The sequence below is a fragment of the Aedes aegypti genome, chromosome 1 (genome assembly GCF_002204515.2).
Source record: "Aedes aegypti strain LVP_AGWG chromosome 1, AaegL5.0 Primary Assembly, whole genome shotgun sequence".
In the NCBI taxonomy this organism is placed as follows: Eukaryota; Metazoa; Arthropoda; class Insecta; order Diptera; family Culicidae; genus Aedes; species Aedes aegypti.
The window spans coordinates 98,203,543-98,219,664 of NC_035107.1; the positions used below are offsets into that span (position 1 = coordinate 98,203,543).

The 16,122-nt window shown below is 43.1% G+C and overlaps 1 protein-coding gene across 1 annotated transcript; it reads right to left on the reverse strand.

The window, feature by feature from the left end:
- Positions 1–823: 823 nt before the first annotated feature.
- LOC5571997 lies at positions 824–3,221 on the reverse strand. The gene is made up of 2 exons (XM_001660052.2): positions 1,634–3,221; positions 824–1,211 (listed from the first exon to the last, which is right to left on the reverse strand). Exons 1-2 carry the CDS (start codon positions 3,098–3,100, stop codon positions 1,008–1,010), a joined length of 1,671 nt encoding a protein of 556 aa, XP_001660102.2. The 5' UTR covers positions 3,101–3,221; the 3' UTR covers positions 824–1,007.
- Positions 3,222–16,122: the final 12,901 nt, after the last annotated feature.

Genomic DNA, 16,122 nt, shown 5'->3' on the forward strand with positions numbered 1-16,122 from the left:
TTGAGTGCTATATCAAAATTTTGGTATGAAACATATTTTACTTTTGCTGGCTCTACGTCGTTCAACGTATTGAAAACGATGGAGCCAGAAAACCAGTTTTCGTTCCCTACCATAGGAAAATATCTAAAAAAACTTGTGTTATTTTCTCATAGAAAGTCTCTAGCTCTTCTCTGATAATGTATTCAGATTATGATAAAATTCTGTTTAAGTCGTGGGACCTCTTAGGCCCTTCTTCTTCTTATTCTTCTTGGCATTACGTCCTCACTGGGACAGAGTCTGCTTCTCAGCTTTGTGTTCTTTATGAGCACTTTCACAATTATTAACTTAGAGCTTTCTTTGCCAAAGTTGCCATTTTCGCATTCGTATATCGTGTGGCAGGTACGATGATACTCCTTTGCCCAGGGAAGTCAAGGAAATTTTCATTACGAAAAGATCTTGGACCGACCGGGAATCGAACCCAGATGCCTTCAGCATGGCTTTGCCAAGTAGCCGCGGACTCTAATCACTCGGTTAAGGATGGCCCCTGTTTAGATGCTAATTAAATAAATTATTGAATAAACTCAAAATTAACATTACGGTATTCACTGAGCTGGTCATCAATTTATAGCTTACAAACAAAACTTGATTTGTAGTTTCACATTTAATGTTTATTTCCCACAATGTTTCCATTAAGTTTTTAACAATCACACATTAGCAGTTGATTGTAAACTTTTGAGGGTGAGAGATGTACAGCACACCTATCCCTCTGGCGGTCGTCACCGGTACTAGCGGTCAAAGCTTCGTTTCGCCACGAACTGCGTCGTTCGTCCGTTCGCTCGTGTAGTTTTTTTTAATGTTTGGTGTATGTTTGCTTGCTGACTTTTCACGGTCGGTAGGTAGGTATATTTTTCATTTATATAAAAATAAATCGTAAGTATTGCGATTTAGAAATAAATACCATACTTAAAGCAAAAACAGTCTGTTGTTCATCAGCACACGACGGCTCAGGTTTCTGGCAATCGTGGCCTTCAATCACAATCCTTGGAAGAGTAGCTGCAGCAGTCGTCGCTTTTGATGCAAACCACTCGGTGCGGTACGTCGGGAGGAAAGACATACGCACCGAATGCAACGTCCATCACCTTGACGTGGCGCAGCTCGAATGTTTCTAACTCCGGAGGCAGCTGTACTGGTAGCGAATTGCCCGTCACGGTCAATCCGAACAGTTTCAGCGACTGAAATGGCAAAAAAATAAAATTAGGATTTTTAATTATTCTAATACACTTGTAAAAATTGAGTAAGAGATCAAATTCTTGACACTGTGCTAATTTTCGACCCATTGGTAGAGCTGTTTCTTTTTTCAACTTTGAACAGATTCATTCTTCTTCTTCTTGGAATTACGTCCTCACTGGGACAGAGCCTGCTCTCAGCGTAGTGGCAAGTACGATGACACTCTATGCCCAGGGAAGTCAAAAATTTCCATTACGAAAAGATCCTGAACTGACCAGGAATCGAACCCAGACACCTTCAGTATGGTTTTGTTTAGTAGCCGCGGACATGAATTTTAAATATTCATTACGTTTTGTTTGTACGATTTTTAAGAAATTTGCATTCATTTGTCGGTTATACTACTCAAAATATTCTACTTTAACCCTACCTTCAAATTCCGATTACGGAATATTTGAGCAAACACCGGGAAGGAGAGCTCCAAGTTGGGATTGAATCCACACAACGTAATCGAGGTTACATTGTTGCAGTGTTTGAACATCTCGTTCAGCATCTGATCGCACTGCAGCGGGGCATTGTACGCGATCAGCGTAAACTCGGTGATGTTCCGGAAGTGCGGGATCAACCGATCTAGATCCGGCCGAGCCGAGCTGACGCGAATGCTCAGTTCCCGCGTGTTCGGGAATGGTTGGAAGAAGTGTTCTGGGATGTCCGAAGCGTAGAGGTCGAGCTGTAGTTTTTCCAACGGGGATTTTGTGGTTAGATTGAAGTCAGAGGCTCCGTTTCGGGACTGACGTAGAGTGCTGAGCATGGGAGCAGCCACGTTAAGGATGTGATCGTTTTGATTCGTGATGTTGAACCATTCGAGGTGCTTCAGGACGGGTAGGTACAGAGTCCTATTGGACTGCAGTTTTGCCGTTTCCAATCGGAGATGTTCCAGCCGTGGGAATACTCTGTCCGCCGATAGGAATCCTTTAGTTAGATCAACATTGTCTAATAAGAGTACGCGTAGTTGCAGACAGTGGCGGTGTATTGCTTCCAAAATGACGTCATCAGCCTCCCACATTTGAATCGATTTCAGATTTGGCATATTAGAAAACATGCAATCCCAGTTACGGGATTGTAAGTCTTGTGCTTTATGTGAGATGGTGAGATGTTCCAAGGCATCCAATTTCTGTTCGAAAAATCGGTTCCACATTCTCGGATGTAAATGAACCTTCAAGGATTTTAAACACGAAGTCTGACTCAACTCCATGAAACTGTTGTGCCAAGACACTCCACGATCTGAATCAGAATCGCCAAATCGTACCACCGCGGAATGAAGCTTAGGTGCCTCTATTACAAACAACGGCCTCTTATTCTGTAGATAATCACTAGATACAACTTCTCTCCAGAATAGTGTCTCCAATTGGTCCAGCTTTAAGACACATCGATCGGCTATCAATCTGCTATCCATCGTTTCGGTAGATACTTGAAGCTTTCGAATGCGCGCCAACAGCTCCCCATGCGTGCGGAAGAAATCAGAAAGCATTTGACCGAGGGGTGCGTCAATGATCAGCCCTTCCAGCAGGCATTTCTCGTCCAGTTCCTTCAGCATCCGATTGATCGACGTCAACACCTCCGGGCCCGAATCCTTGCACCATTTCACATAGGCCACTCTATAATCGCGCTCGCTAGCCTCTACCACTGCCTCATCTACCACAACCACCTGCTCCTTGTCACCGCTCGGTCCCCAATCTCCCCGACTCACCTCGATGCACAAATTGCGACTTAGCGAACGGGAGAAGACGGCCTCGTTCCATCGGCGGCATACCAAGGACAGCGGTTTCCGATCCCAGAAGTCGAGATTCTTGAAGATCTGCTCGTAGAGCTCCAACGGTAGACTATCCCAGGACATGTCTCTCTTCCAATCCAATCACGGAACGACGGGACGGCGACCAGACAAACCGACGACGATGACGACGCAGTGGAACTAGGCTCGCACGCGAACGAAGCTAAATGACTACTGGTAGCGGGTTGTGGTATTAGCTTGCAGTACAGGTAAATGCGTATCGGGAAAGGGCCCGAGAAGCTTCGAGAAATTTCAGCGTTAGCTTTGGTGGTGTGAACGCGCATGACCGTTTTGTTGCAATCACGTTCCTCTAGATGTCGGTATTTTTCTTGGAAAAGCTTTCCCTTTTGTGTTCACTCTAGGAAGATTATATTTGTACAGGAAACTGTATTGCGTTTAAAATACTTGATCAATAATAAAGTTCATGAAATATTTCTATCAACATACATCTTTGGATTCATGAAAAATTGTCAAATAGTTACCCAATTTCATATTCGTACAACTATTTATTAAAACTCAAATATACAGCATTTTTAAGCAAATTTTAATGCTCTATTTGATTGCTCAGGACCTTCAATTCATTGGTCAGGTGAAGTGTAGTGAATTTGGATAATTTATGAGCGGACATATATTAAACTTAAGTAAATTTTGTTGATGGAACTAATTTAAAAATGCTATTCGTGAACACTGAAAGAGTTTGCATTGAAATGTATTCAGTTTAAATTGAATATAAGCATATTTTGTTACCGTTAGCGTAGCTACGGATAAATTGAATATAAGCACATTTTGTCCCCTATAATTTCAGAAAAGTGTTTTATCATACCTTTACCACTCTTCTGAAATGTTATCTTCCATCAATGTTGATCATTTATTTTCCTAAATAACATGAAGAGGTTAATTTTGAAATTATCTGTAGAAAAAATTTGAACCACGAACTTTGTTATACAGCATGCAGGCCCGGATTTGGGGGGGTGCCGAGGGGGCCCCCCGAGAAGTGAATACTGTTCAATGAATTATTTTTACATTAATGATTAAAGATTTTAAATTGAAAATACAAATCCGATACCATTTCTAACAGAGATATTATGACATGAGATTATATTTTTTTTAAGTGAGTAGCTAATTCAATACGATGTTTGTCTCATTTTTCCAGTACCAATGAAAATCCTCTCTGATGAAAATCATCAAGGTTATATCAAAAACTTTAAAACTTTTCGCGGGTTAATAATAGCAAGCTGTCGCAACTTTTTGGAGAGAAACTGTCAAAATTACAGTGCTCTTTGTCCTGGAATGATCTTGAAAAGACGAAGATACTCGATAATTCGTGGATTTTCCTGATCACGATTTTCCTATCACGATACTGAAGCAGCTATTCTATCTGAAATCCTACCGGAATTTCGATATTTCCATATTCTACTGTAGTATTTTCCAGTTGTATTTGTATATATTTGTATAAATATTTTCTTTGTTTTCTTGTAATATATCAAATTTTAATAAATGCTTAGAATTATCTACAGTTTTGACCCAAATCCACATATTTCGTTTGAATATAGCAATATTCACTAAGAGTTTAGAATATATCATAATTTTGGCCATAATCTACAGAATTTTTATACAATTATACTTTCCCCGATTCTTAAATTATTATCTTATAGATTATCAAGGTAATTTTGCTATGGTCTTTGCAGGATTTCCGCTTGATAGGCTATTTACAGATACTAGAGCATCATCTGCAAGTTATCTAAGTGTCCATAGTTCTTCCAAACTGTTGTTAATATCGTAACATTAAAACTATAAAGCAAGTAACTAAGACTTTATCCTTGGGCACTAGGCCATCCCTTATTTTTCGAAAATGCGAAATGTTTTTAGTTCGTTATTATAAAGTGCTCGTTTTGGTAAGAAAAAAATCAGGTAAAATTTTGAAGTCCCTACGTGGACGCTAAGTAGTCCCCCAAAGGCCTTAAAGGTATCAGGTGTATATGAACCCCGTGCGCAAATCGAGCTCGCTGCTCTAGTGCACGCTTCGTGACTACGTTTGTTTTCTTTGTAGTTGTTGATTTTATGTAGGCGTGCACTGTAATAAAGATGTACAAAGTATAAAATATTATTTTAGTAAATAAGTTCCTGTCAATTTGTCAAATCAGGTAAAAATAACCTTATTTTTCTTTATTGTCAACATTTACCCTACTACGTGGTACTGGCCAAACTAATAACTTGTTTTAAGCAATAAAAATCTATTGAACAAAGCTAGTTGATATATAATTCACAATTACAAAGGAAATAAACTTGGAGAATGTGTAACTAGTGGCTGTTTATACCCATGTAGCGTGCCCTAGAGCAGCAAGCTCGATTTGCGCACGGGGTTCATGTACATGCTTTCCAAATATCTTATTTTCGTAATACTAAGCTTTCCCGATCATTTTGTACCAAGGGCCCCTGTAAAGAGATCTGACCCGGGCCCCCCGAAGCCCAAATCCGGCACTGATCAGCATGCTACCCTACACCATGCTGTTCATTAGGGTGCGGCTTATTTTTCGAAGGTTCTTTAAACTAAAAATTCGTGTGGTCTTCTGAATTCAAATCACACACTCAGGCAAATGGACTATCGATAAACATAGGAACCCCTTATAAAAATTCGCCACAATAAATCGGGTTGAAATTCATAAATTTGCCTTATGAAACCAGAATTTGGAAACAAAAAAGTTTACGCGGCAACCTGGAATCGAACCAAGAACCTTGCGATCGATAGGCCCGAGCGTACACCACACGCCTATCGACGCCTTGATGTAGAGTGATGCTAAAACGATACATAAAGCGTTCGTATTGCAATAATCGTTCCACCTTTCATAAGGCAAAATGTATGAAATTCGATAGTCCAGTTCGCTGCGTGCATCAAAAGGGAAACCTCAAATTTTGAGCCAAAAATATTAAGATTTAGATGTGGCGCAAGCAACTTAAAGAAGAATTTTCAAGTTTTGAAAAACGACCATCAGTGAAGTCGTCATAACCAGTGCTGGGAATGGTAATAGTAGTAGGCTTGAATTTCGCGAAAATCACGTGGTCTTCCCAGTACAGTAGTTCAAAAACGTGAAACTCATCAAGCAGCCTATGTTGGGTGCATGAATTTTCTAAATCGTTAGTGTCATTGAAGGCTCTAAATGCGGAAAATAGACCATTTTTCTACAGTATTTTTGGGTTGCCCTTAGCAACGGGTATTTTGCAATTTTCAAGACTTTTTGCCTACAGCAGCGATGGGCGTGAGATTCACTGGCTTCGCTGACTGTGATTGGCCTTGCTTGGCTACTATAGACTGAATTTCAGAATTTTTCCCAACCCTGGTCATAACTTTGTTAGTTTCAAACCAATTTTAAAGCTCTTAGCATCATTATTTTAAAAATTAAATTTATGAAAAGTTTGTGGAATTCTAAATTTATCTGAAATCAAAACTAGTCTTAGTTAAACGCAGTTTTCTTAAAAAATTTCCTCTATTTACTAAAAAAAACATTTTTGTTTGACCATAACTTTATGAGTACCATAAAATTGAGTGTAATTGATCCGAAGGGTGCAATTTTATCATCGTATCACACGATTTTATTTATTCGTAATGGAGCACAAATATCAATGTAAGCTGCTGTAAATGAACGTTGATTGTCGTAACTATTGTCGAATTGTGTGTTGTGAAATTTTTTGCGTTAAAGTATTCTAGTATTCTAGTTTTTAGGGTGTTGGAAGTCATTCCCACATAACAACATCGACACTCCTTGCAGTTGATATTGTAAAAAACATTGCTATTTTCCAGCGGTGGAAATGGATCTTTTGCAGTTTTATACAGAGATTTAACCACTTTATTATTTATAGGTGTTATACCGACTGATGGTATCTGTAATGGGTAGCTCCGGACACTGAATAAATTATTTTAAACTCTGGTTTACAACTCACACTTCGATTTTATTTCACCTGTTCAATCTGTTCAATTTGTCCCACTATACACGTCACTAATTCCCGATCCATCTCCTTCTCTCACCCAGCTCCCTCCCAAGGTAATCTACTTTCAGGTTCATCTCATTTCTGTTGTCATAGTAGTAGTAAATTCCTACATCCCACTTCACTTCTTTTTCTTACAAATTTTTTATGCTACATAATCTTGGAACTTTTTCGGAGCCAAACGTGTTCGCTTATCTGATACCTGAGCACCTGTATCCACAGTTGATTCTCCCTGTTTGAAGCCTTTTGCTCATCACCTGCTGAAACTTTTGAATATCCTTCATCTCTGTAAACTTCGTCCAGGTCCGTCACACTCGGGCTCAGATTGGGTACCACTTCTAGTACTGCATTTGATCCCTCGGTAGTGCAAAAGGTACCCAAGTTTGACAGATCGCAGTACACTTTTCACGGCATTCTAGATTACCTTATGAGCCATAAAATTTTGGGCAACTGCAAGGGACATGGAGGTCTTTAATTTGTCTTTGCTTCGTCTCTCCTCAATAACTCTCCCTCATTATCTAGATCTGATCTTCACTCCTGCTCCTGCGCTTTATCTTCTGCTTTCTTTACATATGATACATATCGCTTATATTCGACACCTGATACCGTAGACTTAATCGTAACTTCTGCTCTCTTTTATCCATTAACTACCTTGAACCTATGCTTGGCTGCTTGGGCACGTCAGGAGTTAATCATCAATATTAACCTCCTTTTCCCGAGCAGCCTAGATAGCCGCGTAGTGTCGGTAGCGGTTGTTTCAACTGGCTAAGAATTAACACTACGGACTGCCTGTTCCGGTGGTAAAAGTCCACCTCACAGGTGACCCCTAATTTATGGTGTGATGCGTACCGTGCCTAAGAATGAATGGTTAGGGGGGTCTAAATAAAACCTAACCGCAAACGGAGACTGTGGGGTACCAGGGCGCCCTCCACAGTATTGAGTCCTTCCTGTGCTACCCGGAGCAATGGTGCAGGTGACCTTGTGTTTCTCCGAGATAATCGGCTGCCCTTCTTCAGTCTCTATCTTGAGGCTTAATAAGGGTGGGATTATGAATATGTTGACATTTAATTTAAATTATCACCTATATGGATTCGCATTATGCGTTTTACACAGTGTATTCTGTGCTCTTTCGCCTTTGGCGACTTTAAATAGATACCGATCTGGTTTTTTCGTTGCTGGTCTTTTTCGTGCTGAGATTGCAAAAAGCTTAATCCTGCCTAGTTTGGGTAGTGGCTACGGTTAGGTTAGCTCAGATCAATCTTCAGCATAAAAGAACAGCAACGATCAATCTTTGCAGACTCATGCAAAATGGCGCAGCCCAAGTGGCGCTAGTTCAAGAACCCTACTTTCGTAGAGGGAACTTCTATCTAGGTAACCTTGTGGACCCAGTTTTTGCTACTTTTAGCAAGCTTGAAATGGCAAACTCGCGCTCCATGCCCCGCGCATGCGTGCTCGTAAATAAAGCAATCGTTGCTACACTCATTTCTGAGTTGACGACCAGAGATGTATGTGCTGTCACAATTGATGTTTCTGTTGGTGACCTCAACAGGAAATACGTCTATTGTTCGGTATATTTACCACATGATGAACCATCCCCAACGGATGACTTCAAACGAGTTGTCGTACACTGCGTAACAAAAGGCCTTCCGCTGATTGTGGGCAGTGATGCCAATGCTCATCACATCATCTGGGGCAGCTCGGATATCAATTTGAGAGGCTCCAATCTGATGGAATACTTAAGTAGTACAGACCTTGGATTACTTAACATAGGCAATCGCCCAACCTTCATGGTTTCTAATAGAGAAGAAGTGTTAGACATAACGCTCTGCTCGAATAGAATCAGTCACGAGTTGACGAATTGGCATGTATCAGATGAGGAATCATTATCTGATCATCGCTACATCTTCTTTGAACATTCAAATGTAACTTTGCGTTTTAGGAATCCCCGGTCAACAAACTGGGAACTCTACATTGAATTGGTTGCGACCAAATTTCATGGATATTCTCCGTCCATTGAAAATTCAAGTGATCTGGATGATGCCGTTGATACTACAACATCCTACATTATGGAAGCTTTTGAAGAAGCATGTCCTCTGCGGTCTGTAAAGACTACAAGAGGGACCCCATGGTGGAATTCCGATCTGACTAGACTCAGGAAACAATGTAGAAGGAGTTGGAACAGACGCCGTTCAGCTGGATCAGAGTCGTTCAAGTCAGCTCGCAAGGCTTACAAGAAGGCTCTTCGTTCTGCTGAACGATCCGGCTGGAAAAACCTTTGTACAAATGTTTCCAGTTTGAGTGAAGTCAGTCGGTTGAACAAAATTCTTGCAAAATCTAAGGATTTCCAAGTGAACGAAATTCGCTTACCTAATGGTGACTTTACTTCTTCCGATGAAGAAGTTTTAGAATGTTTATTCAATACACACTTCCCCGGATGTGTGGACATAGCATCTACGGATGAACCAAATGTCTTTTCATGTAGTTACGAGTCTCTGGCCTCGGCTCGCAGTATCGTAACTACTGAATCGATTCAATGGGCACTTAATAGTTTTGCTCCTTTCAAATCTCCAGGAGCGGATGGGATTTATCCTGTTCTGCTCCAAAAGGGATTTGAGTTTATCAAACATGTTTTGAAAAAGCTACTTGTAAGCAGTTTTGCTACCGGGTACATTCCCAAATCCTGGCGTGATATTACTGTAAAGTTTATCCCAACAGGAGGACGTGCGTCGTATGAGGAAGCGAAGAGTTTTAGACCAATCAGTCTGACCTCTTTTCTTCTGAAATGTCTGGAACGCATTATCGATCATCACATCCGTGATGTTTATTTGGCAAACATGCCTCTTCATGTGAATCAACATGCTTACCAATCTGGAAAGTCCACTGTGACTCTTTTACACAAAGTTGTATACGATATCGAGAAAGCATTCGCTCAGAAGCAATCCTGCTTGGGTGTTTTCTTGGATATTGAGGGTGCCTTTGATAACGTGTCTTTCGATGCCATATTGGAAGCAGCACGAAACCATGGGCTACCTACAATGATTACCAATTGGATTCATCAAATGCTCACAAACCGACATCTCTTCTAGACATTGCATCAAGCAGCGATTCGAAAATTGAGTGTTTGCTGATGCCCCCAAGGGGGAGTCTTGTCACCACTTTTGTGAAATCTCGTAGCAGATACGCTATTGAGGCAACTCAATAATAGCGGTTTTCCAACATATGGATTTGCCGACGACTATCTAGCTCTGATAGTTGGTATGTGCATAAGCACCCTATTCGACCTGATGCAAAGTGCTCTTCAGGTAGTCGAGAGTTTGTGTCGCCAATATGGCCTTTCGGTTAACCCGAATAAAACATCTATTGTTCTTTTTACGGAAAGACGAAACCGCGATGGAATTCGACCTTTACGTCTTTTTGGCACTGAGATTAATGTGACTGATCAAGTAAAGTATGTCGGAGTCATTCTAGATTGCAAACTTTCATGGACACCTCACATTGATTTCAGAGTCAAAAAAGCTTGCATGGCCTTCGGTCAATGCCGGCGAACCTTTGGTAAAACTTGGGGCCTCAAACCCAAATATATCAAATGGATTTACACAACAGTTGTTCGACCAATATTGGCATATGGATGTCTTGTGTGGTGGCAAAAGGGCGAATTGAGAACAATCCAATCAAAATTGGGCCATCTCCAAAGGATGTGCTTGATGGCGATGTCTGGTGCGTTCTCTACAACTCCCACAGCAGCGCTCGAGGCCCTTTTCGACGTTGCGCCACTACACATATATCTTAAACAAGAAGCACTTTCTTGCTCTTACCGTTTATGGGTACTGGATCTACTGGAGAAAAATCCAGTGAATCGTAGATCTACACACACTTCGTTGTTTCCACTTTTGGTGAATTGGGACAAAATTGTCCTTGCTCCAAGTGATCTCACAATTGCTTGTAACTTTCCTTACAGGACATTTACCACACAATTCCCTTCACGGGAAGAGTGGACGTCTGGCTATTTGGAAAGAAGTATATCAAACAATATAGTATGTTACACTGATGGCTCCCTTCTTGAAGGTAGAGCTGGTGCAGGAGTATATTCTCGTGAGCTAAGGCTGAATCAGTTTTACTCACTTGGTAGAAACTGCACCGTTTTTCAGGCGGAAATATTTGCTCTTATGTGTGGAGTGCAATCAGCACTTCAACAGCGCGTAATGGGTAAAGTCATATACTTCTGTTCAGATAGTCAGGCTGCTATAAAAGCTCTCGCTTCGGCCAACTCAAGGTCGAAGCTTGTTACCGCATGTCGAACTCAAATTGAGGAACTGAATTCAGTCAACTCTGTAAACCTTGTATGGGTACCTGGCCATTCTTCCATCGCTGGAAATGAATTGGCTGATGAGCTAGCTCGCGATGGAGCATCGCATGACTTCATTGGCCCTGAGCCGGCTATTCCAATTTCGAAGTGCTGGGTGAAGCTTAAGATAAACTCTTGGGCGGCAACTCAGCACAAGCAATATTGGAATAGTTTGGAGTCGTGTCGTCAACCAAAATTGTACATTTCTGAGCCATCTCCAAGGGTGGCGAAGTATTTAACAAATCTGTCAAAGCAGAATTGCAGTTTCTTGGTCAGAGCGTTGACAGGCCACTGCCGACTCAACTATCACATGGCAAATATTCAGCGTGCTGACTCATTTGTGTGTGATAGTTGTGACTCCGATTATGGAACTTCGTATCACCTGATATGTAACTGTCCAGTTTTTGCGCAAATGCGATTCCAATTACTTGGTAAACACTTATTAAGTGAAACTGAATACAGAAGCCTGAATCTTCAGGACATTCTGTTATTCTTAACCCGTTGTGGTAATTAGCTATAGGCTCTCTTTACGCTCATGCGTTTTGCAGTGCCCTTTTTAGGGCGCTGTTCGAACCCATTGTGGTATGGAGCTACATGCTCTCATTTCGCTTATGCGATCTTCCCTCTTCAAGGGACCCTACTCCTATTTCCTCCCATCTTTCCCTTCCCTTTCCTCTCCCATCGGGTAGATGATGAAATAGGCTCAAATATGGCGATGGCACAAATCTCCCAACTGGTGGGGAACGTGCCTTTGGAGCCGGCCTTCTGATACCTGATACCTGATACCTTGAACCTATGGCGCGGTAAATGGCTGGGCATGGCGTACCATTGGTACCTCGCGTACCTGCAGGTATAAAATAGACCCCTTTGTGCGGTCCTTAGCCTCTTGCTCAGCAACTCCTATCCCTACCTCCTCGTGGTACTGGTCGGGGTACGAGTAACCTTGGGGAAGATCGGGTAACCAACCCCCGGTGGGAACTTTGGTCGTATGCTGACAGGGAAGGGGGGGTTTGCTTTTGCTTTTGCTTTTGCAAAACTGGAGCGTCTGTACCCCATGTTAGGAGCGGCTCACAACAGCGTCTGTTCCCCATGTCAGGGGTGGCTGTTCATCGTCCGAGTGCCAGAGAAGGACTCTTAGCTAAACTGTGCACTATGGCCCTCCGAACATTAAGGGGGAATGGTCCTCTGGAAATCTAGGGGGTTGGTGTCAGGCCCTGCAAGCCAACCATAAAAACACATCAGCACAGGAACGTCAACGAGAGAATACGGACCGGAACAATAGGCAGAGACCACAGCGACGAAAATGGACTAGCGATTGGAAACTCGGTACGTGGAACTGAAAATCTCTCAACTTCTTTGGAAGTACTCGCATACTCTCCGATGTACTGAAGACCCCGGTTTTGACATCGTAGCGCTGCCGGAGGTGTGCTGGACAGGAGCATTGGTGCGAACGTTTAGAGGTAATCATACCCTCAACCAGAGCTGCAGCAACACACGCGAGCTGGGAACAGATTTCGTAGCGATGGGTGATATGCAAAGGCGCGTGATCGGGTGGTGGCCGATCAATGAACATATGTGCAAGTTAAGAATCAAAGGCCGATTCATTAACTTCAGCATAATCAACGTGCATAGCCCACACTCCGGATCATAGGAGATTTGAACGCTCAGGTTGGCCAGGAGGAGGAGTTCAGACCGACGATTGGAAAGTTCAGCGCACCCCGACTGACAAACGAGAACGGTCTACGACTGATAGATTTTGCCGCCTCCAAGAACATGGCCATTCGTAGCACCTATTTCCAGCACAGCCTCCCGTATCGGTACACCTGCAGATCACCTCAGCAGACAGAATCGCAAATCGACCACGTTTTGATCGATGGACGGCATTTCTCCGACATACCCGACGTCAGAACCTATCGTGGCGCTAACATTAACTCCGACCATTACCTGGTGTTGGTGAAACTGCGCCCAAAACTATCCGTCATCAATGATGTACGGTACCGACGCCCGCCCCGGTACAATCTAGCGTGACTGAAATAACCTGATGTCGCCAATGCGTACGCCCAGCATCTTGAGGCAACGTTGCCGGATGAGGGCGAGCTCGATAGGGCCCCTCTCGAGGACTGCTGGAGGACAGTCATAGCAGCCATTAACGACGTTGCCGAAAGCGTTGTCGGATAGGGGTAGTCGGGGCGATTTGGCCAATGGGGTGATATGAGCACCCCTTGAAAACAGCAAAAGTTCTTGAAATTTCATCTGAAATAACATGTAACCCTAAAGCAGACAAGGAAAAGAAGCAATAGATATGCTACAAGTCAGTGTTCTTAACTCAAAGAAAATTAAATAAATGGAGTTCGAAAAAGCTGCCCATATTGACCCGGATAGCTCTTTCAAATTTCATCATTTTAGAATGATGAAATTTGACTGATAGTATGTTTTTTTAAATTTAACCCTTTTGTACGGAGTGTTTATAAATACTAATAACTTTCAAGTGTAGTGAAAAAAACATTATTTTTTAGATTATATGAAATAATTTTACAATCAAAAATAGGGTGCTCATTTCACCTCATCGGTAAACAATCGACTCAAAAAATGTCAAATTTTGAAAAATCTATCATTCGTTCGGGAACTTTATAAGACAACGGAAATCATACAGATCTAGTGTATTAATCTAAGAATTATTGGAAATCAGGCAAAAATCCAAGGTTTTCATAATTTTTTCAACACTTTTATTGACTTTTTCTTAAGGTGGCCAAACTGCCCCACTTTCCCCTATGTGGAACAGAGCTCAAGAAACGATTGGTTGGACGGGGAGTGCCAGGAGGTTTTAGAGGAGAAGAATGCAGCGCTGGCTGCAATGCTGCAGCATAGTACGCGTTAAAACGTGGAACGATACAGACTGAAGCGGAAACAGCAAACCCGCCTATTCCGGGACAAAAAGCGCCACCTGGAAGAGCTGGAATGCCAAGAGATGGAGTTGCTGTACCGTTCTCAAGAAACGCGGAAGTTCTATCAGAAGCTCAACACATCCCGCAAAGGCTTTGTGCCACGTGCTGAGATGTGCCGGGATCAAGATGGGAGCATCTTGACGGACGGACGCGAGGTGATCGTAAGGTGGAAGCAGCATCGTAGTGCTGAATGGCGCAGAGAACACAGGCACAGAAGGTCAGGACAGCGAAGGCGATAGCTACGTCAGCACAGCGGACAGCGGAAACCAACCAGCTCCCACGATGGGGGAAGTTCAGGATGCCATTCAACAGCTCAAGAACAACAAGGCCGCTGGCAAGGATGGTATCGGAGCCGAACTCATCAAGATGGGCCCGGACAGGTTGGCCGCTTGTCTGCATCGGCTGATAGTCAGAATCTGGGAAACGGAACAACTACCGGAGGAGTGGAAGCAAGGCGTTATATGCCTTATCTACAAAAAGGGTGACAAACTGGAAACTGTGGAAATTATCGTGCAATCACCATCCTAAACGCCGCCTACAAAGTGCTATCCCAGATTCTCTTCCGTCGTCTATCACCTATAGCAAACGAGTTCGTGGGAAGTTATCAAGCAGGTTTCATCAACGGCCGCTTGACAACGGACCATATCTTTTCCGTGCGGCAAATCCTCCAGAAATGCCGTGAGTACCAGGTCCCTACGCACCATTTGTTCATCAATTTCAAGGCGGCATACGATAGTATCGACCGCGTAGAGCTATGGAAAATCATGGACGAGAACAGCTTTCCCGGGAAGCTCACAAGATTGATCAGAGCAACGATGGACGGTGTGCAAAACTGCGTCAAGATCTCGGGCGAACACTCCAGTTCGATCGAGTCTCGGCGGGGACTACGACAGGGCGACGGACTTTCGTGCCTGTTGTTCAATATTGCGCTTGAAGGTGTCATGCGGAGAGCCGGACTTAACAGTCGAGGCACGATTTTCACGAGATCCGGACAATTTGTTTGCTTCGCGGACGACATGGATATTATTGGGAGAAAATTTGAAACGGTGGCAGATTTGTTCACCCGCTCAAAACGCGAAGCAACAAGAATGCTGGTTGACGGAACTGAGCGCGACAGGGCTCGCCTAGGAAGCAGTGTTACGATAGACGGGGATACCTTCGAGGTGGTGGACGAGTTCGTTTACCTCGGATCCTTGTTGACGGCTGACAACAATGTTAGTCGGGAAATACGAAGGCGTATCATCAGCGGAAGTCGTGCCTACTATGGACTCCAGAAAAAACTGCGGTCAAGAAAGATTCACCCACGCACCAAATGCACGATGTACAAAACGCTCATAAGACCGGTAGTCCTCTATGGGCATGAGGCGTGGACTATGCTCGAGGAGGACATGCAAGCTCTTGGGGTTTTAGAACGCCGAGTGCTAAGGACGATCTTCGGCGGCGTGCAGGAGAACGGCGTGTGGCGGCGAAGGATGAACCACGAGCTCGCTCAACTTTACGGCGAACCCAGTATCGTGAAGGTAACTAAAGCTGGAAGGATACGCTAGGCAGGGCATGCTGCAAGAATGCCGGACAACAACCCTGTAAAGATGGTGTTCGCTACGAATCCGGTCGGAACAAGAAGGCGTGGGGCGCAGCGAGCTAGGTGGATTGACCAGGTGCACCAAGACCTGGAGAGAGTGGGTCACAGTCGAGGATGCAGAGAAGCGGCCATGAACCGAGTGAATTGGCGAAATATTGTTGGCGAGGCTTCATCAAGATATTTGATGTAAAGCCAAATAAGTAAGTAAAGTACGTAAAAATCACAATAATTA